Source organism: Epinephelus fuscoguttatus, linkage group LG12 (genome assembly GCF_011397635.1).
Source record: "Epinephelus fuscoguttatus linkage group LG12, E.fuscoguttatus.final_Chr_v1".
NCBI classification, from domain to species: Eukaryota; Metazoa; Chordata; class Actinopteri; order Perciformes; family Serranidae; genus Epinephelus; species Epinephelus fuscoguttatus.
In genome coordinates this window covers 20,126,797-20,151,681 of record NC_064763.1, presented here as the reverse complement: position 1 = coordinate 20,151,681, position 24,885 = coordinate 20,126,797, and the positions used below count along the sequence as shown (strand labels likewise).

Sequence of the window (24,885 nt, the reverse complement as noted above, 5' to 3'; positions counted from 1 at the left end):
CAGGAAATGCCTCATCTGCCGACAATGCTTCTTTAATGGTTTGTTGGGTACAATGCTATCTGTGCTGCTGCCACCTTAGTGTCAGCATGCTGTATAATATACATCTCTGACCACTTCTGCTGGTGCTGGCTTGAGTGTATTGTGCATGCATGTACTGCTACAGTGGATTCTTTCTTTGAGTCTCACCATGATGTGATTTCCTAGAAATGAAGTGAATGCCACAGAAGATCTGCAGACATGTGCTGTGTATCTGTTTGTTTTACATTTTCCCAAGAAATCTGAGTAATGCCTGGGCCTGCATTTCATATCGCTCATGAAAACATTGGAGCATAAATACCTGATTTTAGTTTTAACTAATGACCTTATGGTTGTGAAAAGATTAGATTTTGACTTAAAATACCCAATTTTGGGAGGCAAAGTCCCTGCTGGAAGAGCAGCAATGGCTCGGTAATTAACAACTGCTTTTCATGCCACTATCTCTGCTGCAGTGACTGGTTGCTAAAAAACACCCCCGTTTGGGAGCTAAAAAGCTGCAGGAAAAGCAGCGACGGATCCCTAAAAAAACGCCCACGTTTGGGGGCTAAAAAGCTGCAGGAAAAGCAGCGACGGATCCCTAAAAAAACGCCCACGTTTGGGGGCTAAAAAGCTGCAGGAAAAGCAGCGACGGATCCCTAAAAAAAACGCCCACGTTTGGGGGCTTAGAAACTGCTGGAAAAAGATTTAATTTGCTTTACCTGTTTAACTCTCCCATATTTTAATCCTGGGCCCAGAGCTGCTGACAGACACCAAACATCAACTACCTGTATTATTCCACTGAATAAAACCTGATAGAGTCTGGCTTGCAGTCCGTGTGTGTGTGTGTGTGTGTGTGTGTGTGTGTGTGTGTGTGCGCGTGTGCGTGTGCGTGTGTGTGTGCGTGCGTATGTTTACGTAGGATATGCACAAATAGTTAATGCTTATATTGACAAAGTCCCTGTCTCCCAGTGTGAGTCCTTCTTACTCTCCCCAGAGGAATGTGGAAGAGGGAGGCAGTGGAGTAAACACCCACTCATCCACACATTGACTTTGAGGTTGTGTCATGGCCTCCACACTTACAATTTGTGTTATTGTGAGTTATGATCAGTTTGCTGGTTAGATGTTCACATTTACCATTCTACACTGAAGAGTTAGCGTTTTGTTCTTCGTTCCGAGGTTCACAGTGTTGTGACTCTGCAGGCCGCATTCTGGAATGTGGGAGTCGTAGCAGTTATCAGGTTTTTCTGAGGCCCATTATGTCCTAAATTGGCCATTTGTCACTAACCCTTCCATTAGTGCCCTTCTTGAGTCCTGAAGGGTTATTTCCTGACCCAGGGGTCTTGTAGTCAGGGAGGCTCGGGAGAGTTCACTCAGATCAACGCTGGAAGAAAGAACAAATTGCATGTAGAAGTTCAACAGTATTAACTATATTAAAAAATAAAATTTATATTGATGTGGGGCAAACCACTGTCAACCACAGTGAACAGCTTGAAGCAAATGTTTAAAGTTAGACATCGGTATTTTTCAACCTGGACCCTATTTTCCCATTTGTTTGTGTGTGTGTGTGTGTGACTAATGGAAGCAACAATTTTTGAAAATGGTCCAGTATTCAGCAAGAGCACTGCATCCAGTCAGCAGCTGCCAAATGGGCTGCAGTGTAATCTTCGTGGCAATAGCGCACCGACAATGTACCTCCACTAAAAATGCTTGTTTTTTGCCTCTGACAGGCTCAGACTGTCATCATACGAAAGATATAAAACATTTTTCCTTACCTTCTACTTGATCCGGTCTGTTTGTTATTGTGACTAACCAAGTCTCGCTCAAGGAGAAGTCTCATTCTGATTCCTTATGTGTTGAGATGTTGCAGCAAGACAATAAGAAACAGTCCCGATGAGGCGAAAGATAAAGAAAAACATATTGTAAAAAGGAGGTTGTGCTTCAACAATGGGATTCTTCTTTTTCAGTGGAGTGCTACACCTAAAATCCAATGAGCACGTTCCAAAAAAGTATAAAAAAAGAAGTTTCCCCTTTAATTCCTCATACAGGGTTGTCTTAATAGTAATTTCTGTGAGAGAGAAGATTTAATTGAATTCTCCGACCCAGACATTTACAAGTGAGTCATGGCATTCAAGTCCCGATAAGAATCTGATACTTCACATCCACTTCATATACTTTACACTTGACTTTGGCCCACTTTTTTCAGGTATCCTTTGTTTAGTCCCCAGAGCCACAAAACACTCACACAACAGGTCCTTTATATAATACCTAGTTATGTTCAATATGTGTATTGATTTGAATTTCTGGCTTATCAGCAAATGCTTATGGATGACCATGCTGATGCTTTTCTGCCCACATATTTCTTTTATATTAGCCTAGCCTGCGTCACAATTAGGTTATTTGCATCACTATCATTATTAGGTTATATATACCTTCACCATGGAGACACTGTGGTGTATTTATTTCATTTTTATTTTGTACCAACACAGAATATAATGTGTTGGTTTTTTTTGTATTTTTCATTTTCTTTTTTTCCAACACAGAACATTAATTTCAACTTTAGAATTACAACAGTATTTAGCAAGTAGAACTAGACGCACTTTCCAGCCATCAGATGGCGCTATTTTCACCGTCTTTAGAAATTGGAATTGCTGCTGAGACTGTCAGACGATAGACTTTATTTATTATTTTATCCACTTTGCTTCAACCGATCACCACCAAAATTTTATCATCTGTTCCTTGTCCCATTTCCACCTTTCCACCCAAATTTCATGAAAATCTGTTCATAACTTTTTGAGTTATTTTGCAGACAAACAAACAGACAGACAAACAAACAGACGCCAAAAACATAACCTCCTTGGCGGAGGTAACAATACATTTCTTGCCTCTCCTCCACTTCTGTCAGGCACTCCTGTATGTGTAGTGCCACCCTCAGTCACTCCCAAGGAAAAGAAGTTGAGTGAACACAGTGTTTCAGTGCAGGAAGAAAATCTCCAAACAAAAATTACTCAAAGGGGTTAGTTCCTTCACAGTCCCTATCATTAAATTGGATATGGATCAGAGCAGTGAGCCAGTCAGAGGACCTGTGAAGCTGTCCTCAAGAAATTCTGAACAATTAAGTGAATTTAAACAAGTACTGCGTGAAAAGTTTAAAGCGCAGTAACAAAGCCATACCATGGGTCTGTGGGGTTTTGTCCATATGACATCAAACTAAAGCCCCCAAAACCCTGTATGCTTGTATTGTGATAAGAGGTCGGATGAGAGAGAGAGAGAGAACATTTATGTTAAAAGAGGCGCCAAAATTAGAAGACACCACCCGATGTAAACACAACCCCAGATGTGTCATTCTCTACGGTGGTTCAATAGGAGCCTTTACTGCAGTGGCTTGGCATTGACATGCAAACAGAGCTCAGTGTGTGCCAAAGTGTCAAAAACAAGTCTGGTTGTGCCTACACAGTACTACATTGAATAGGGACATCGTGACTAAGGAGCATAGATTGTATAAAATGATGGAAATAGCCACCTTGATGTCACCCCTTGGTTTGTGGACTTGGGTTATGCAATTTGACAGTCAACATCATGGATTTTTGGAGCCAGAGGTGATCATATTTAGATGAGACGATGGAGCTAACCCTAATGCTAGCTGCTAGCTTGGTTAGCACAGTGCATTTACAGTCTATGTTTGACTGTAAAAAGCTAATGGCTTAAAACCATTTAAACAAAATGTATTTATCTGAAATACTAAACATCCAACTCCTTAGAGACTGTTGCAACCCGGTCTCACTCCGAAGTCGTTGAAATCCAGTGATTGGGCAGTTATGTTCGGCATCGGACACTGACAAAAAAAAAGCCATCCTTTACGTCGGCATGATACACAGCCAGTCGCCGTTATATTTTAACCACGTGTTTTTGTTGCCTAAACCCCAACCACGTTTTAGGTTTTGAAGGAAAAAAAACATCAGTTTACGGTGTTGTACCGACTTAGTGTGCTCATTTTGAAAGAGACTGTATGTAAATATCCTGTGAAAACGGAAGTTCATTTTGAATGAAGACAATGCATGTAACAGGCAGAACTTGACACGGCGTCCCAGGACTTCAACAACCTTGGACATCATATTTGGACGTGGAAGGTCCATGAGCAAACGTTCATCTGTGACGAGGTTGGAGTGAGAATGTGTTGGCCTGGTGCAAAGTTGTTCACTAGGAGCCTTTGTTGCCATGGCTTGGCATTGACATACAAACAGAAATCAATGTGTGCCAAACTGTCAAAATCAAGCCTGGCTGCACCTATGCAGGACTGCCTTTGAACATTGAATGGAGGCATTGTGGGTAAGGAGCATAAAATAATGGACGTAGCCACCCTGATGTCACCCCTTGGTTTGTGGGCTCGAGTTGTGCATTTTGACCATTTCCATTCAGTATTTTTGGAGCTAGAAGTGACCATATTTGGATGAGAAGGTGGAGCTAACCCCATTGCTAGCTGCTAGCTTGGTTAGCACAGTGCATTTATATGGTGCTTTAAAGTCAAGGATGCTTCCTTTGTAGGATGGGTCCTTCCAAGTCAGGTCCTACTGAGGATAGGCAAGACTCTTTCCTGGCATTCAGTGAACACACATTGGAACAGGTTAGTGAGTGCCCAGGTGTACGTTGTTGAAGAGGTTTCACCTTCAGTTCCGGCAAATCATATGCAGAGAATTGTGGGTACCTCATGCCCTCATAAGATTCACACATGCGTCCTTGTAAATTCTCTGAAGGAAGGACTCAAACTTATGTAGGCTTCAAAGGATCCTTGACATTGGAACAGGCCTTTGGTGGGACTTGATAATGTAGCCTCCTTGAAACTGAGATGTTTGAGGATCCTTCCTTGACTTTGAGAAGCACCAACAGTCTACATTTAATTGTAAAAATGCTAATGCTAATTTTTGCTAGCAAAAATATGCCTACAACCATTAAAATAGAATGTACTTCTGTAAAAACTGAACATCTGACTGCTGAGAGGGTCTTGTAGTACAACTAAATGCTTAGCGAGACTTTATTAGACAATGAAAAAGATGTTTCCTGTTACTGGTTAACTTCCACGATCTGAAAACACATGACAGCGACAGCAACAGCTACAGTTTTGACTACCCCTGTGTTCTGGGAATCTGGGGTCACACCATTATTACGTTACCTACCCAACAGTATCAGGGTCATCAACTCGTCACTGAAAATGACCATGCCCTGAATTATGCATAACTTTGATATTGGTTGATGATGGAGATAGACTCCCTCTTGGAGCCAGCCTCAAGTGGCTGTTAGACAAACTGCAGTATGTGGCATTTTGCGGTTGGCTTCATTTTTCAGCTCCTGAGGTTGTCGCTTGGAAAGGACACGGCAGGACTTAGGCTCAGCTCCAACTGACTTGAACTCAGATGTGCACAACATTTCTGCTGCAGAAAGGCTTTTCTCTTAAAAGAATACATTACATGAATGCCATACCGCTATATCACAGCTGCATCTCTCAGCGTGTCATTGGGTCTTTAACACTTCTAAGGCAACAGGTTCATTCCTCTGAGGCGTTTTGCTGCCCTCTCCATTGAGCGTGTTATTGATCACCTGAGGTCTTTCCTTTTCTCTGTGAAATGAGGAAAGTCAGACTTCCTGAGGGTGGATGGGTGGGTGGTGTGTTTGGAGTTGAAGTAAGTTCAGTTGTGGCTCCTCCTTATCACATAAGCTCCAGATGCTCTTCAATCTCTCTTCTCTGCCTCCGCTCCTCCTCCTCCTCTCTCACGTCCTAGATTGGCCGAAAGAGCTCCATTCAGAGGAGAAAGAAGTGCTTGGAGACCATTGGAGAATCATCGGCCAGTTAGTTGTTGTTCATGGGATGTTGTGACAAAACTTGTGGAGAATTTGCATCTCAAATTTGCATCCTAGCAACTACAAATTGACTTCAAATAGGGATGGTGTATTTTAGTATACACAGGGAGAGAGATTATGGCATTCACCTTGATGATATGAATCCTGTGGTCCGTGTGTGTGTGCGCCTGTCAGCCTCCATGTGTGTGTGCATCTGTGCTGTGTGCAGTATTGCTATCTGTGCATGTTTGTTTGCCCAGACTCATGGGTGTTGGGGATGAAAGTACAGCAGCGGCTTGAGAGCAGCACCGTGTCCGCAGACAGATAGACACAGGACAGGAGGAGGGAGGGGGCGACCACGGGGTGACAATTTATCTCAACAACCCCACACAGACGACTACACCCCTGGCTGGCTGGCAGGCTCGCGGGATGAATCTGGGAGCCGACTCATTATTGCCCGTTTGTTTTTCAAAACATCGCAAAGGAAGTGAGGAGAAATGAAGTGATGGATGGAGGAAGAGAAAGTAAAACAGAAGATGAAGGCAAAGGAGGGTGAGGGGGGAGCCAAAGATGAATTGAATTGTAAAGGAGGGAGAGAGGAAGGAGGGACAGAACAGAAGGAGAGGGGAAATGAGTCGACGTCGTTTGCAAATCAAGTGCCTCCTATTCCTATGGGGAGCGGTGTCGACTGCGTCTGCTGCCGTCGCTGCTGTTGATGGCTTTTTACTTTGAAGCAAAGTTGTCATGTCCGGTTTCTTCATTTGTCACTTTAGCAGTGTCTAATGAGAGACACAGTTGTGTTGGTTAAGCTTGGCCTGTCATCCATTCGATGTGAATACAAGGGCCCAAAAACACTCTGATTGTGGACAAAAACCCGTTTGACTGTTCTGGCACTGAAATATCCTAGACAGTGTTTGTGTACAGTGGGGTAAGGGTTCCTCATTTTCCACATGAAACAAAAACAGTCTGTGTGTGATGAACATAATGCAGTGAATTGAAAAAATAATTTCACTGCTATAACAATGTATATATCACAAAAAGGTTTTGCTTTGTAATTATTGAACCTTAGCAGCAAGACATTTTTGGCTATAGCGCGTTAGAGATTTGTATCATAGACTGTGTAAAAAAAGAGACATAATTACTGCGACATCACCCATGGATTTATGGAGTTAAGCACTTCAGCTGTTGCCATCTTGGTTTTTGGGAGTCATAGTGACCAAATTTGGATGAGAGGTTGGAGCTGTGGAAAAGCAAGGGTTGGATCTGACTGAGAAGCCGAGGACACTGTCTGCTGACAGCAAGGCTATAGCCATCGAGTCAAATCTGCTGGGAGGTCTGTTCCCCCCACCTGAAAAAAAAATGTCCTACCATAGACCCTTTTAGGGCCGACGTCACAATGACATCATTTTAGTAGCTGGAGGCAAAACACGACTCGCCACCACAGGGCTGTAGGCTACATAGGAGCCGAAAAATGTCGTCTTGTTGTGTCATTCGGAGCCAGAACAGAAGGAGTCATGGTTCAAAACTTAAATTGTATCACATACCAGCCACCACTGCCCATAAAACAAAAACAAAGACAGCTATGTTTAAATGTAGTAACAAATCTCCAGTTTTGCCACCACAATTTTAGTTTGACAGCATTAAAATCCAATTAACATCAGTATTCAACATCAAACTAGAAAGAACCCATTATTGAAATCATACGACTCATTTGTCAATATACAGTATTTGATTTACATCAATAAAAAAAAATCAATAGAAGCAACCCCTGAATAATTGTTGGTGTCATTTATTTCTGCAAACCACAGATACGTATATTGTATGTTGTGGTATGTTACATTGAAATGCATTAAAAACCATTTGTTTATGGCTGGGAAATGATCATGTTTTGACATATAATACCTGCATTTTGTGACGCAGATTTGGCAGTATCTTGGTAAAAAGAACAATCTCTTTTTGTAGCACTATCCTGGCAGGAAACACTGCGATGGGTCACTTAAAAACACCCATGCCTGTTGCCTAAAAAGCCGCTAGAAACACAGGGATGTCTCGGTAAAAAAAAACAAAAAAAAAACTGCTTTTCTTGGCACTTCTCTGACTGGCAATGCAGTAATGTCTTGTGGCAAAAAACCCTGTGGAAACACAATGGCTACGGTTACATGATGGCTTCTCATTCAGAATGAAATAAATCTGAATGAAATCATTCGGAATTAAAGTGTTTCCAGGTAGTTTACACAGGAAATATTCATTCGGAATGAGGTTTTACACGGGAGATCAGTTTAATCGCCTTTATTCAGGTCTGCGCAAGGTTTGGGACAGGGAAGGTTTCTGATTGGATAGGGGGCGGGGCGGAAGTTACATGTTTATGTTTACCGGAAGAAAACACTGTAGTCCTCGCACCGGATAACAAGATGCTTGCCGACGCCGTTCTTAGTGCCTTTTTCGGGGCTGTTTTGCTTATATTCTTGAAGCAGCAGTACGACAACTACCTTGTTCTGCTAATGCTTCGTCTGTTGAGGAGGAGAAGGGAGGTAGAATGTCGAAGAAAGGAGATAGAAGACCGCGCTTTCGCGTATTGAAACAGGTGAGTGCAACAAGTCCGACAGCTCTATCTCAGCCCGTTGCTACGCGCTATATACGTCATAGCGCCAGAAGGGCAAGGAAACGAGCTTGCGCAGAAAGACCGGAATGAACTTAAAGAGGAATGAGGGTTGACATGCACACAAAATTCTTTGATTCGGAATGACAAACGGAATAAACCACCCCCTTTAATCGGATTTAATTTTCAATCGGAATGACCATTTGCATGATCACTTTTAATCGGAATGGCCTTTCATTCCGAATGAAAGTGGAATTAAACTGTGCATGTAAACGTATTGAGTGATGGGTCCTTTGTTGTTTGTTGGCCTCCAACAATGGTCTGCAGTTTTGCAAGCATCAAACCCATCACTGTCCCCTCCACCTACTGATGACAAAGTCAGCTCATACACTATAAATCCTGATATGAGAAAAATGAAATGTATTGCTATAATGAATCTGTCGTTTGTAGAAATGTATAATGCCGACATTTCATCTGTGAAAAAAGTGTTTTGTTCAACAAATGGAGAATGCTGATATTGACAGCAAGGTTCCTTTTTCATTTGTTTTTGTCACCAACATTGTTCTAATAAAGAAAGCAAGATCAGTCTCTGCCTTCAGAAAAAAAAAAAGGTATCACAAATCACAAGCCTATTTGACTGTGATCCAGGATTGAGATTGATGATGATCCCTAAAGGTTAATGTTGTTTTAGACTCAGGTTGTTAGAAGTTAATAGGATAGTCATCCATCCTCCTCATTCATATTAATAATATGTATTAAAGGTTGAAGGGGGACGCTGTAGCCAGTCGAGCACTCCCCTAAAACTTCTTACCTCTGAAGACTTGTACTACTGCAAGGATGCAGTATGTGTCCGCCAGACAGCAAGCAACAGAAGCAGCACCATAATGTATGGATGAAGGGGACATATTATACTGTTTGTGACTTTTGTTCATTTATAGATTGATATATTTTGTTGGTGGGCATACACATTAGAAATTGTCAAAGATGCAAAACTTAAGGTGAGCGCCTGGAGAAATTAGCTCAGTGAGTCAAAAACTCAGCTCCCACTCTGAACAGTTCACTTGTGTTTCACTCTTAACTCCCACACAAGATGATATCAGCTCATTGCGGACGTCCATGAAAGATGCAAAACATTGTCAAAGATGCAAAACGTAAGGTGAACGCCTGGAGAAAGTAGCGCAGCAAGTCAAAAACTCAGCTCCCACTCTGAACGGTTCTTGTACTCCGCTCCTTACCTAAACAAGATCACATGAGACTGTTAAGGATTTTCATGAGCGGGACAGCTTTATATGCATATGGTTGGTGGGTATGTACAGTATATGCATGTACGTGTCAGTATACAGGATATATACATCACCTTAGGTTTATATCTGACAGCGAGTACATGTTGCAAAATCCAGCATGAGGTTTTAAACGATAAACAATATACAGTGCAATTGAACTGATGATAAATGTTCAAATTAAAGCTAAATATGAGGTTGAATATGTTATTAATTGAATTTCAAAATTCACCGTTCACCAGTTCTGTCTGACATTTGCCTGTGCCATCATTTCTCTTTCAGTATAAATTGATTGGAGAAGTAGTAGAATCCATTTTGCGCACTTTAATCAGTTAAACCTCACGTGAAACAAACCTGGCAGACATTGTTCTCACACAGAGCTTTGAACATAGTGATTTGAGGATTTTGCCACAGCACCTAAGAAACACTAACAAACTTAATTATTTCATAGTGCTACACTTGAGTTTACAAAAGCAGTAATTATGAAAAGTTTGTATAGCATGGTTCATCAGACGCTTTTTTAAAATAAGTTTAAATGCACAATATTTTCAGTCAGCATTATGGTGAAGAAAGCAAGACCAATATGTACTTTAAATATTTATTTTGTTGGGGGAAAAATGCTCAATCTGCCACCCATTCATTCATTCCAAAAAAAAAAAAAAAAAACAACTGAACCTAACTGGCAGAAGCTGTCTCGGTTGGTTACTCCCTCTTTCTGCACAGCCTGTAGGTAAATAAAAAAACACTCCTTGTTAAGGTCCAAAAATTGGTCCTAAATTTGGTTAACAGGTGTCTTAAAAGGGTCTTAAATGCATTACATTTTGCCGTCTGATACTATAGACACCCTGACTGAGGACTGCTTCCTCCCAATCTCACAACATGTTGTGGAATCCTAAAATTGTTCTGTGGTTGGGACTGGAAATTCAGAGCAGGGCTGCAGGTCCGACCCAGCCCTCAGGTCACCCTCTCACTTCACCCCGCTCTTTGACAATTTTCACTGCTACATGCACATGAACCAGAATAGCAAGTGAGCTTGGAGACGCCCACACATGCTGTGCACCCAAGACCTTCCACTTTGTGCTTGTCGTTGTGATTAAAATAGGCCCCTTAGGTCAGCGTTTGTAATGCGCAACTCTGTAGCGGCATTGTGATCAACACATCTGATCATCATGATGAAGAACAGATAAAGCAGTCTTGCAATATGTTTTGTGTTTTAAAGTACTAAAATTTGACAGAGTTTAATTTTTATTTATATACTTAAATTGTCTGTACTGAGTGTACTTTCCTGAGTTGAAGAATGCTTTCTCACCAAGCACTTTTTTAGCCACACTGAAAAGGAAATGTTTGTTCTTTTACATTTGATATCTCTTAATGTGTTGATCACCATATTATTAGTTGTAAATAATTGTCAAGCCAAGTTCTGTCTCACCATATCAAGAGATATTTGGACACAATAAGGTGCTATGAGCTGCTGTCTGGTGGATATCATTGCTTAAGAAACCTCCAGCTAAAAGTTTTGCAATTGGAAATCTCCCAGCCATATGCTGGTTCACAAACATGAGCAGGCTGCATTCAGGGCTGACAGAATTTTTTAAGCTTCAACATGAAAAAAGTTTGAACCACCCACACCAGAAGAAGAAACTTCGGTGTACTTGTGATGCCTGATGCTGCTCTCAGACCTCACTGCAGGGTGTCTGAGACTATGCAGTGTTTCCAGCATCATGCTGAGATTTGAAAGTAAATAAACGTACAGGCTATAACCCATGGATGTATGAAGAGAACTGGGTATAGCTTTGGAGGCGGGGCCTCATTCAGTCCCATGAAAGTTGGTCAGTGGCGCATGAACCCAGAAAAGTTTGACTTCCCGGGTATAAAATGACCTGGATCCTTTGCATTGTTGGGTCCATAAAGCAGAAACACCAGAGATTTTGCCAGCCAAGCAGCAAACTTCTGGTGCAGCCCATTGCTAACTTTATTGATGATTAATAATGAAAAAGAAAAGAAAAAAAAGTTCAAAGCCAGCATCTGTGTTGGTATGGAGGTGTGTAGAGCCCATGGGATCAAGGGTAACTTTGCATCTGTGAAGGCACCATGAATGCTGAGAGGCGCATACAGGTTTTTGAACAACCAACACATTCTCACTCTGACCTCGCCACATATTGACGTTTTGGTCATGGACTTTCCACATCCACATACGACGTGCAAAGTACCCTGGGTGCGTTGGTTGTTGGCATTTTGGGACACCGTTTCAAGTTCTCTTCTATCAAGATACACTTCTGTTTTCACAGGAAATTTAATGTGTACATATTATTCAAAATAAATGCACACCGTGAATTGACTTTTATTTTTTCCTTCAGCAACAAATATGGTTGGGTTTAGGAGAAAAAAAAGAACAGGGTTTGGCTTTAGAATCTTACGGGACGCGAACACCGCTCTCTCGGGTGAAAGTCAGTGTTTGTTAGAACCATCCACCACCCTTCCTGCCTGCCCCAATGGGACTTTAGTCATCTTAACTTTCGTCCTTGTCCCACCGCATTTACCCCTGACGACAACCAGTCATGTATCATGGCAATGTTAAAGGATGCCCTTTTTTTGTTGGTTTCCGACACCACAAGTCACTGCCCAAGCACTGGATTTCGACGACTTCAGAGGGAGATCTTGCCCGAGCAACATATGCTGCTGACAATGTCTTTTTCAGGGTCGTCCCTGCTTATTCCAGCAAGACAATGAGACGCGTAATGCACATGTTCCAACAGCGTGGCTTCATAGTAAACGAGTGCAGGTACCGGACTAACGTGCCTGCAGTCCACACCTGTCTCCTATTGAACATGTGTGGAACAATATGAAGCATGACAACAGAGATCCCGTACTGTTGAGGTACTGAGATCGGATATCAAGCAAGAAAAACTTCAACAGTTAGTGTCCTCGGTTCCCAAACACTTACTGAGTGTTGCTCAAAGAAAACTTTATTAGAACCTGCAGAATGGGGGCACGGTGGTGCAGTGGTTAGCACTGTCACCCCACAGCAGGAGGGTTACTGGTTGGAGCCTGGGGTGGAGGGTTCAAACCCAGGGGTGGGGGAGCCTCCCTCAGTTTGTATGTTCTCCTTGCGTCAGCGTGGGCTTTCTCCGGGTACTCCAGCTTCCTCCCACAGTTCAAAGACATGCAGGTGAGGTTAACTGGAAGTGTGAATGTGAGTGTGAATGGCTGTCTGTCAGCCCCGTGGCAGTCTAGTGACCTGTCCAGGGTGTACCCCACCTCTCGCCCAATGATACCTGGGATAGGCTCCAACTTAGACTTTCAAAATGTTATGGGACCATATGGATCAAATTTAGATCGTGAAACAAGTCAAAAAATATGTCCTCTGATTTACAGACATCTTTTTCACAATGTGAGTCCATGGAAAAGGCTCTTCTTGGGCCCTATGGCATCACGACAGACCCTGATGTTGTTATTTCAGTGATTTGGCCACTATGTCAAATTGGCTTCAAAGCCCAGCACTGTCCCTGGTGGCTTGCTATAAACTAATACTGCTCCCTGTTGCTCATTTGTGGGGACTGACAGTTCAGTGACCTGCCAGACACGATGGCAGTTTCTAGTTAGCTATTGCTTCTTATGTTTGCAACTCGACAGTTCAGCTCATTTCTGTCTTGTAGCTGCTGCAACATATATTTATACATAGATTCCAGTTGAGTAAGGCTTTAAGAACTGTTGTTTTAATAATACATGCTATACACAGCCTCTATAAATATCAGTAATTCCTGCCTCCTAAGTGGGTTTTGCTTTCCAATGCAGCGTTACCCTTCTGTGAGAAAGTGATATCGATAGTAAACGTAACTGACATTTTTCTGTTGCTCTTATGTGCTGCTGTCTTCTCCTGCCTGCTGTTGACTATGACAGAGGAATCATTATAATTGTTATAACTGGAGGGAGAAATAGATGCTGCTATTGTACCTCCCCATCAGTATTGACAAATTTCTTCTCATCTGGTTGACCTGTACACCTCCAGGTATGAGAACGTAGAAGTACTTCCTGATAAAGGCAGAGGTGAGGGGAGCAGTTATATCCCACAGATGTATGATGGAAGACTATAATAACGCTGTCTTCAAATGCACACCACTTGTTACTGAAAAGATTCACCATCTGCTGTTATGTGACCTAATTTAAGACTAATAAATAGAGGCCTGCAGGGGTAGTCTTGTTAGCAGAAAATGTATTTCTTGTTCATATTTGTATAAAACTCTTGTATGGGAAATTAAATTTATTTACCCCCAAGCTGCCAAGTCCAGAAAAAAAATCGAACTTGATCAAAAGCATGTAGACTTAGGGGGCTGCATACTTTCCACTGCAAAGGTTAGAAAGTTATTACGCTTGTCTCTTCATTCAGCATCTCTTCCAGTTATGTTGTCATTACACGCTGTTCCTAGAAACCCCATCATGTTAGCTGTAAATCATCACGGTGGCAGGCAGCTGTGGCGCGCCAGCAGTGTTTTCCTTTCTATGCTTTCGCTCGTTCTTTGATACAAGCACTGGGTACTGCTCAAAGTCTTGTTGTCTTTGAAACACAAAGACACATTGTTTAAAAGTTACTGCTTGGTCTACAAACATGACCAACTGAAAAAGCAAACCCAGGAGGAAAAACATTTCAGATAAGGGAAAAACTGTTGCTGCTTTTACCTCCTACTCAAACATGTTAAATGAAGACAAATGGAATAAAGCATCCAGATATCAGCAAGGACCAAGTAGTGGCTCTGTGTTTACTGCTACCTGGCCATGTCAATAAGTAGGGTTGGGTACCGAACTCGGTACTTTTAAGGGTACCAACAAAATTATGTAGGTGCGACCGAGTATGCATGTTCTGTTCAAAGGGGGTTTTCTCTGGGTACTCCGGCTTCCTCCCACAGTCTGAAGACATGCAGGTTAATTGGTGACTCTAAATTGCCCATAGGTGTGAATGTGAGTGTAAATGCTTGGTTTTTTTTGTATATAGTTAGCCCTGTGAGTCTGGCGACCTGTACAGGGTGTACCCCGCCTCCCGTCCAATGATAGCTGGGATAGGCTCCAGCCTATATTACTTGTTAGTCTTTTCTAAAATAACATTATCACTTTATTACTCCCAGCCAATAGTAATTTGTTACACTACTCGTCACATCACTTTTCCATTACACCCTACAAAATGTGTAAGTTTGTTCTTTCCACTTTGCATGTGCCCCTCTGTGTGAATGTCAGGATAACGTTAATCGCTGGTAAGCACAGGCTGTATAGCTTGCAAATGATTTTTACCTGGGGTCTCCTGTTGCCTGTGAACACTATTTTCTTAAGGACCTGTTTGAAGGATGGAAAGTCAGTTGTGGTGATAGGCAACATTTCCTCCACCACATATCAAGCCTCAAGTTGCCTTAATTCTTTGTCGCTTATAGCCTGCAGCTATGAAGTCCAGTTTTGGTTGTTTAGCCAGTGTAGGGCTACAGCCATCTTCCACAGCTCAGGTGGGCTATGGTAGGTAGGATATATATCTGCAAGCTTGAGGTCACGTTTTTCACAGTGGAAAGAGTCTTAGTGCCACTTCCTGGAACCACAGTGTTCTTGTCATTGTTCCTGCCAGCAAAATCAAAGTTATGGGAATATTTCCAGCCATTGAATTAACAGTAAGCGTTCCCATGCTCCAAACTAGCTTGCTGCTTTGTGGCGTGCATGCACTGCCTGATGATTACACAAATGAATCCGGGATGTGATTGTTGGATTTCAAATCGGTAGGGGGATGACAACAAAAGTAACGTTGTAACAACTTATTTGTTTTTGGGGTGATTGTAATATTATCACTAAAATTGTATTTCAATCAGGAGAGACAGGATCTTGTAATAAAGATGAAATTTAATGGGGAAATATAGGTGTACAGATTAACAGATGATTGTGCTGATATGATTGTAACAAAGTCTTTGACACTTAGACACCACAAGGAGATTATTTGAGATGGTGGGACATCTGAGCGGCAGCAAGATAAATCTCCCCATGGAGTCTAGACACTGGTGTAGGTGGTGGCTGATGAGTTGGTAGGTGACTGATGAGGAATGAGAAAAGAGGCTGCATCTGAGGAGACTAGGTCGTAATGGGGAGGTGGAGGGTACGCACGGCAGCAGCAGCATGAAAGGACTGTGGGCAGGAAAAGAACCATATTTAAAATGAGGAGCAGTGAGATGATAGGCTGATGGAGAAGGTGTGTCACTGTGCTATTGGTTAGTTGTAGATCAGCTGATGACTCAATTGACAGCCCCGAACGCTGACAGCCAGAGATAGAGAGTGAACATGCATGCGAGGAGTGAACAGCAGGGTGAGGAAGAAAGTTACAGACCAAGCATGAAAAGTATTGTCTTCCTGACTGAACTTTCGCTAGAGCTTCCTTAGTATTTCATTACACTAGCTGTTACTGGGAAACAACACTGCCCAACACTGCACAGATACACGCACAAACATACAAGCAAACAGACAGAGAAAAGATTAGCTCAAAGTGTGATTAGGAGAGAGCACAGGAGTAGATTTGCGTTTTAGTCTACCACATCACCCCTGCAGCTTGGTCAAAAATTAATTTTGGGGTATTACAGACAAAGTAAAGTACAGAAAATTGGGTACTAGTATGGAATTCCAGGTACCAGAATTGGTACTGGTATTGGTTTAAACATGAATAACACCCAACCCTATCCATCAGTGTCGTGGCCCAATTCAAACACAGCAATGGAGAAAGGTGCAGTGCAGTGTGTGAATCCATTGTCATGATTGGCTGCCTGTGGAGATCCTGGGCCACTGAGTGAGGATCGTGTGATTGAACAGATCACATCCAGAGACAGCACCATAACCAAAAAGTAATGACCTCCATCAATCATGTGCAGCTAAACCGCAAACAAGAGTAGAACAACACAGCTATGATGCATTACTCCAAACACCAAACCTTGGAAAGTCCTCATCAAGTCTTTAAGGCTTACAAGATATTCAAACGTGAGATGTTTGTTTTCTTCTAAAAGGGATCACAAAGGATCAGATTCAAAATTGCATTTCCTTTGTCTGATTGAAATCAGATTAACAAGAACCTCTGTACATCTGTCTATGTGCTTCCAAGATTTACATATTTAGTCAAGGACAGAGTTCACACACAAAAAAAAAACATTTATAAGTACAGTGTTTTGCAGGTACGATGTCATTTCAAATGTCATATATTTTAATAAAGTGACATTAGTGTTAATTAGGCTGATCAGGTAAATAGAGAGAGAAAAAAACAAGAAAAAAAGATATGATTTTGCTCATCTGACAGATGTTTGTGTGTAAATGGACCAATAAGCTTAAAAAAAGTGCTTCATTTTCTATATACTTTTTAAGAGAAGGAACAGATTCTTAATCGAACATAGAACATAGAAGAGACTGATGCCTTTTGCAGGAGGTGTTTAAATATTTCCAAAAATGCTACAGAACAAGTTTATAAATAGATGAAGTAACAGATTAACAAATCAACCTTTTATAACAGAATATCTGTAGGCCTTGATTAATAAAAAGAGTCTTTGTCAGCCAAAAACAAAATTCTGAAAACTGAGTCAGTCTCTTTAAAAAAAATGCATAAAGAAGTAATAAATAGGGAGGCCAAAGCTAACTTGACCTCATATATCACACTAAGGGGCATTATTAATTAATGTGTAAGCACATTAGTAACATCTAGAGGAATATTAGATTGTTAGAGGACTTTCAGGTGTCAAAGTGCTGTGAAACAATCAAGACAGGATGACAATAAAACTGCAACCTCTAATCATTCTGTACAGGACGTTGTGAGAGTGTTTGGAAACCTCAGATTGTGTCTACACATTTTTTTCTGTAACTGAGGCCTCTCACGAGAAGATGGAATGATAATGGTAAGGGTTTCAAATAATTCAAATGCCCAAAATAAGATTGATAAAGAGAAATGCTACTACTATTAGTTTATGATCAGATCCATTAGAGAAGCAGCTTTCCCAAACAGGTGTTGTCGCACTAATTCACTAAGTCTGGAGATCGCTGACAGTTAGCCAGTGTAAGACCAGTTAGTATCCTCTCTCTAGTATGTAAGCTGGCAGAGAAAGCGTTTGTGAATCAGCCAGTAGGCCACCAAATTCTAGTCACTTTCTTCTGCATACAATTCAGTTTGGACTCAGAGCACATCACTTAACAGAAACAGCAAATTGTTACATTGTAAAAGAAGTAATTGAGGTAGATATCATCAAATATTTGTTAGTCATCACAATGCACCACTGTCCAAACCATCTATGTCAGAAAATCAGTACTAGAAGGGACAATGATTGAGCATATGAAAATATGTATGGGATGACCATTGTTAAAATGAGGCACTGGGGTCCCCCAAGGCTCTACTGTAGGTCCTCTTATATTTAAAATGTGAATAATATACCACCTGTTTACCCAGAGGTTCATATGCAAAAGTGTGTAGATGGTCAGAAAAGAATAATGCTATATCACCACTAATACGTTTTCATTTTGTGCATAACTTTTGCTAAGTTTTCATGTAGCATCCACATGATTCCAACATTTTGAAACGCCTTAAAACAAGACCTTTAAAAATGCCGCTGAGTTTACAGCTACCGTTTCAGCTTTGAAAATGCTACTGACCCCAATTTAGTTTGAAAACACCAGGGTTGTGTTGTAGTTTGTACGGGTGGACACAGAGACTTTTGAAAGTGATGATGCAGACACCCACTCCCCAATTGGGTCGTATCAGTCACTGCTGTCAAGCCAAAACATTATATCTAGGTTGATATTCCTTTTGTGATTTTATCCTTATTGTGTGAGTTTTGCTTTCTCATCACCATGGCTTCCTCTGGCGTTGCATAATGCTCTTGGTATTTGCTTTTCAGTGACTCCCAGTCTGTTTTCTGCCGCCTTGACCGCCTTATACTTGTGTTGCTTTCAGTATCAGTTCCACCTTGTCATTGGTCCACGCAAAGAAATATCTGATCTTACTTTTCACCATCTCCACAATATTTTTTTTGCATTTTCTGTTAGGTCTGTGGATATTCTCATTTATCCAGGTCAATTCCATTCTGGCAACAATTAAATCGTAGGCAACTGGACTTTGATTTTGTCTAGAAGACGTTTCGCCTCTTATCCAAGCGGCTTCATCAGTTCTCGTCAACGTCAACGACACAATGGCACAACGACACAACGACAGTCGTTCACTGGTAACCACACATCATGCCTAAGACTGTTGCTCACCAGTGGCCCCACTCACTCCTAACGACTGTCGTTCACTAGTGTGACTCACCTGACCCAAACAATGGTCCAGTGAAACTCCACTAACGAAGTATTGTCTTGTGAGGGTGGTGGGTGTACACCTCCACAGAGGTTAAAAACCTGAGTCTTACTCCACTGTTTGTCAGACTAGTGAGGACTAGTCAGACCGATGCGTTGAGAACTGATGAAGCCGCTTGGATAAGAGGTGAAACGTCTTCTAGACAAAATCAAAGTCCAGTTGCCTACGATTTAATTGTTGCCAGAATTTTCTGTTAGTATATAACCAGCCACAGAGTAAACGATCTGCTTCTTATTTAGACCAGCACAAGCATACCAAGTGTACATGATGTCATGTGATATGTGATATGTTTTTAGGTGTTAGCATGAACAGAGATTATTTCTTACATGGTGCAATTGTCTGACATTTAGGATTTTGTCAACGTTTTGAAGTAGTCTTCCTAAAAGGAGCCTTAGAATGTACTGCATACTATAGGGCTGCCCCCGACTAAGAATACTCCTAGTCCTAGCAACCTTAACAAGCATTATAGCCTATTTACCTGAAATCCTGAGTGCAGAGCTGATCTCCTTCCAGGAGCTGTTTATAAGTGTGTAAGCCTATGGTCCACGGGAGAGATGTGAAGCTCTGAGTAGCCGTGCACTAAAATGATCAACTTTTTCGTGTTTATCAGACTGAATAATATTTACGGAAGAAGGGAAAGATATCCGACGGCTGTGATTGGTTTGTAATGTGACTTCATGTCTGACTGCTGGGTGTGGCCTCCTCCTGCATCTGATTAAAGTTGGGTTGACTGTTAGGGGGCAGCCCTACTGCACGCGGTTTTAAAGGTATTATAAATTATTAAAATATCTTTGGAATTTAATGTTACACAACTTTTGAACTGAAGAAAAGGCTATAACCAGTTACTTTTCCAGAAATGTGTCAATACACATGTGCATTAGAGTGCTCTTTGGTGTGTGTAGATTGTGTTCTTACTTAAAAACAACCTCCAAATAAGAAAAAAAACATTGGTGAATGAAGAATCTCCATGGGAACTGTGTAAATAGGGTTGAAGAAGAAATTTCTTCTTAAGACCGTTGGTAAATGGGATCAATTGGGCTCACTTCTACAGTGAATTAAATAATGAAAATAAACTATTCCCCATTTTTCTGGAGACCCTCAGGGGTCTGTGGATCCCCACTTGAGAACCACTGCACTAACTGATAATCAGCTTCATCTATTCAGGAGATGTCGAATGCAGGATGAGGAAGAGTTCTGTGGCTTTTAAGAACATGCACTTGTAGTTTGGCATCTGAGATCACTGCGGTTTCATGTTCAAAGCAACATTATGAAAAGTTAAAATCAAGAAGTGGATGATGTTTTTATTTATATGTAGAAATAAACTATGTAAAGCAGCATTGTGAGAGTTGTGCAGACAATAGCCTGTCGATGTTGTCCAATATTTTCAGTTTCCTCAACAGGATTGAAAGGCAACAATGATACCAGCGATGAGGCATGTGGTCTTAAGACATCTGATTTTAGAGATCATATGACTGGCTTTCATCTGTGAAAAAAAATCCATGTTTTTGACAGGCTGCTATAAATCAATACGCAATGCTGATAAAGACTGAAACATAAACCTGCCGGTGTCACCAGGTGGAACAGGGAGCTGAAGATAATCAAATCTGTCTGGAAGGCAGTAAGAGGTGTCCTTTTAGAGCCGGATTGTCCAACACAGCTCACATCAAATGAGCTCAGACTTATGCAGTCACTCTGTGTTACCTTCGATCCCTTTGAAGAAACCACAAATGGTAATCTGACAAGGTGGTCACCTCTATTTTTGTTACTGGATGTGTCAGGGGACCGTGCTATGCAATGGCAGACAGAAGACTGACAGGGAACAGGAAGCATGTTCAAACATTGAGAACCTCTGCTGCGAGATGTCTGGTCAAGTTTTACAGAGGAGAAGGGAGGGAGGCTGTATTTTGACAGCGAAATGACGTGGGCGTTTCAGTCGTCAGCAAGAAAAAGAAGAGCAGGCAGAAAGAGACAGAAAAGTCACTGTTTTGATGACTGAGAGGAGGTCAGCTAAAGTCAGTTGTCTATACATCTATCACAAACCTACCATGTTTCAATTTGATCATGTAATATTCTTTTCTTCTGTATCAAACTTTCACTTTTTCTTTGTGAGTAAGGAACCTTCTAAACCCAACAACCACTACATTATACATTTCTAAAGACACCTTCCACCTATATGTGCTATCTATAGATGGATGCAACACTTCACCCTTATAGTGTTGGCATAGTAATGAACACATTTAAAGAGCTGCAGATGAATAAAACCATCATTTACTGCAAATTACCGTGCAAACGAGGGCAAGTTTAATCTAAACCTTTATTTTTTTTTTATGGATGAAGCTACAGAGCGGCTTCAACTCAGGTTGTCTTCTTGCACCGCACAATACTTAAATTCCTTTCAACAATTTCCAACACACTCTACATACTCTACTGTAGGGAAATTCTCCTGCGTTGTCTCCCTCAAGGAAAGTCAAAGGTCAAGGTCAGCTATACTACAGCAGCCTGAGGTTCAGTGTCTCATTCAAAGGCGCTTCTTCAGCAAGGTGGATGCTTGCCAACAATACACTTCTTCATTTGAGAAAAGATTCAATACACTTCTCTGCCAATTGTTATTAAAAGCTCAAACGTACAACCCTGTACCACAGTGCATTTAGTCCTCTTTGTGTGTGTGTGTGTATGTATTATCAGCACTGTGCTAATGTAGATAAGATTGACAGCCACTACTGGTTCTTAGCTACTTTGTTGCTTGCTCTTATTCTGGAGACAAATGCATAATAGTTTCACTAACTTTCCTGTATTATTAATACTATAAGGTTCATCAATTACATTAATTCTCGACTGATTTAAGAACACAGAATCTCCAATAATCATAGTTTCCACCTCTTATCTATTGCATGTTTAAAAAAAAAGTCCTTCCTGAAATGAATTGACCTTTGATGAAGCCATATACTCTGTTTCTGATTATTTCAGATGGGCCAAAGGAGGTCATCCGATTTTAGATGTGCCAGGTGACACCTATGAGGTTCTTGTGGATCACACTTTCTTCACTGAGCCCGTTTCCTGCGAGGTCACCAATGCACTGGGCAACACGAACATCAGCAGGAATGTGGACGTCTACTGTGAGTGCTTGTCAGCTTGATCAAGGGATCTTAATCACTGTCTGGATTGTCTTCTATCGTAATGTTTTTTGAGTGTAGGTAGCGCTGCATTTATATCCTGAACACAAACTGTAGAGGGGTGGTCAGTGTGGTGGGGTGGGTATTATAGGTAGAAGGTGGGTGTAGAAAGTACAGGAGAGCAGGGTTCATGTCCTAAATCCTGTGTGTGGTTACATTAAGGCTGCAAAAGCCCTTTCAATCAGGGTAGAGGAGGATCATGTTTTTAATTGTAGACCTGTGTTTCTGTGGTAATTGATCATTTATCTCTTGTTATCTTGTTATATGCCAAATATATGTTAAAAAATCAGTATCAGAATAATTTAAAATCAAAGTCTCTGTTTTTTATTCTTTCTTTAAAACCAGGTGAAATGGTTTCAAATATTTGATGACTCAGTTGCGTTCAAAAAAGTTCATCTAATCAAATGAGACTTTGGTTGACTGGCTAGCCACAACAGTCATATCAAACCACACACACTTGTTCGTTATACTAGCTACTCACTAACAGTGCAATATATTTAGAGAGAGATGGGAAGAGATATGTGTATGGATATCGGTGGGGCGCCCAGTAGGCATCCTGATCAGATACCCGAACCACCTCAACTGACCCCTTTCGACGCGAAGGAGTAGCAGCTCTACTCCGAGCTGCCTCCTGATGTCCGAGCTCCTTACCCCATCTCTAAGGCTGAGCCCAGCCACCCTTCAGAGGAAACTCATTTCAGCTGCTTGTATCCGCGATCTCATTCTTTTGGTTACTACCCAGAGCTCATGACCATAGGGGAGGGTTGGGACATAGATGGACCAGTAAATCAAAAGTCTTGCCCTCCGGCTCAGCTCATTCCTCACCACGACAGTCCGCCACAATGCCTGCATCACTGCAGATGCTGTGCCAAACCACCAATCCATCTCACACTCCATTCTACCCTCACTCGTGAACAAGACCCCAAGAAACTTGAACTCCCTCTCTTTAGGCAGTAATCCACTCCCAAACACAGAGTCGGCCCACTTTTCAGTGGTCCAATCAAATGTGAAGGATTTAAATCTGTTTATATAGTTAAATCCGTTTATATCGTTAAATTTGTTTGACTTGACAATACGTCACAGTATAGATGCTAAGAAGACTCACTCTTATTTCATTGGGACTTTAAAAGTTGAAACAATAAAAACATCCTGTCTCATGCTTCAAGACACATTTGACTTTTTCAGTTTTTACCCACCATCATTTCCCTAACAATAAGTTCTGTATGTTTAAACAGATGAACATGAATATAAAGATGTGCGCTCAAATGTCTTTCTACAAAATGTCATTTTTGTGCTAAACAAAACCGTACAAAAGCTGCTTCAAACATATATTATATTGCAAAAGCAGATTGCAGGAAAAAAGAAATGTTTTGTCAGTTTCCTGACATGTTCAGTTTCAACATTTGGCAACTTGGTAGATACATTAATTTACACAGTACAGCACACCTCACAAAATGTATGACTCTTATAAATCGTTGGTGCTAAACGCTCTCAAGACTTTTTCTCAGCTGACAGCTTAGTAAAATAAAAATAAGTAAGAGTAAGTATAAGTAAGTATAGATCATTTCTTTCATGTATCTGTCTTCCAGTTGGGCCAAGGATGGCAGCGGAGCCTCAGTCTTTGCAGGTGGACCTGGGCTCTGATGCTGTTTTTAACTGTGCTTGGACAGGAAACCCCTCTCTAACCATTGTATGGATGAAACGTGGCTCAGGAGTGGTATGTATTGGTCACCAATAAGTGCACTGTACACATTGTGAGCATTTTAATAAGGCATGAGAGCAGTGATCTACAGCTGGAAGATGGTGGATTATAAATTATGAATCCATCATGTGTTTCCAAATATCAAGATTCAGTTGAAGAGCAGGCATTTAATATACACAAGATTTGCTTATTCTACATACACAGTCCATTTTCATACAGTAATAATAATAATCATGGGAGTCATGGAGATTTTCCACTTCTTATGAACCTGTACCCAGAGATGGAATGAGTGCTAGAAGAGTATATTCAGGAAAAGTACTGTAACCTAAAGAATTTTTACTTACGTAAACTTTTTCGTGTAGAAATGCACTTAGATAAAAGCAAAGAGTGAGTCAGCTAAAATGTACTATGAGGAAAATTAAATGTTTAAATGTTTTATTTCAACAGCAGAACATAGTTAGATTTTAGCGTCTTGACTCCGGCCTCATTGACTCCTTGACTCCCGCAGATACATTTACATGAGATTTTGGAGATTCAGATTAAATCTGGGTCAGTGTTTTACTAAATTTATGCACATTTCCTCCTTAAGTTTTTACTTATAAATCCCAATTGATGCTTTGAAAGTGGCGTATGCACATTTCAAGCCCTTCTTTATGTGTACGCAGTGGTTATAAATGAGGCCCCAGATCCCCCACACCCACTGACACTTGGTCAGTGATGGTACACAGTCAACATGTATATTTTCCAGAGAATTGGCTAAATGCAGAGTTTCACCTCCGTTTTCTTTTATCCCAATTTTCACACAGTTAATTTTCACTTTTTGTACACTGACAAAAATGTGCTGAAGTAAAAGTAAATTTTCTGTTACTCAGCTAAGTGCAAGTCCAAAAAAAACAACGTTGTTACAGTGACAGTAGTAAATTTGTACAGGCCTCTGCCTG

General features: G+C 41.2%; 1 protein-coding gene across 2 annotated transcripts in view; it reads left to right on the top strand.

The window, feature by feature from the left end:
• Positions 1-24,885, top strand: part of kirrel3a (kirre like nephrin family adhesion molecule 3a) — a 300,742-nt gene that overhangs the window by 238,421 nt on the left and 37,436 nt on the right. For both annotated transcript variants that reach the window (XM_049593140.1, XM_049593141.1), the window contains 2 exons: positions 22,037-22,185; positions 23,832-23,959. In XM_049593140.1, coding sequence (XP_049449097.1) covers positions 22,037-22,185; positions 23,832-23,959 — 277 coding nt within the window. The remainder of the gene's footprint in view (positions 1-22,036; positions 22,186-23,831; positions 23,960-24,885) is intronic.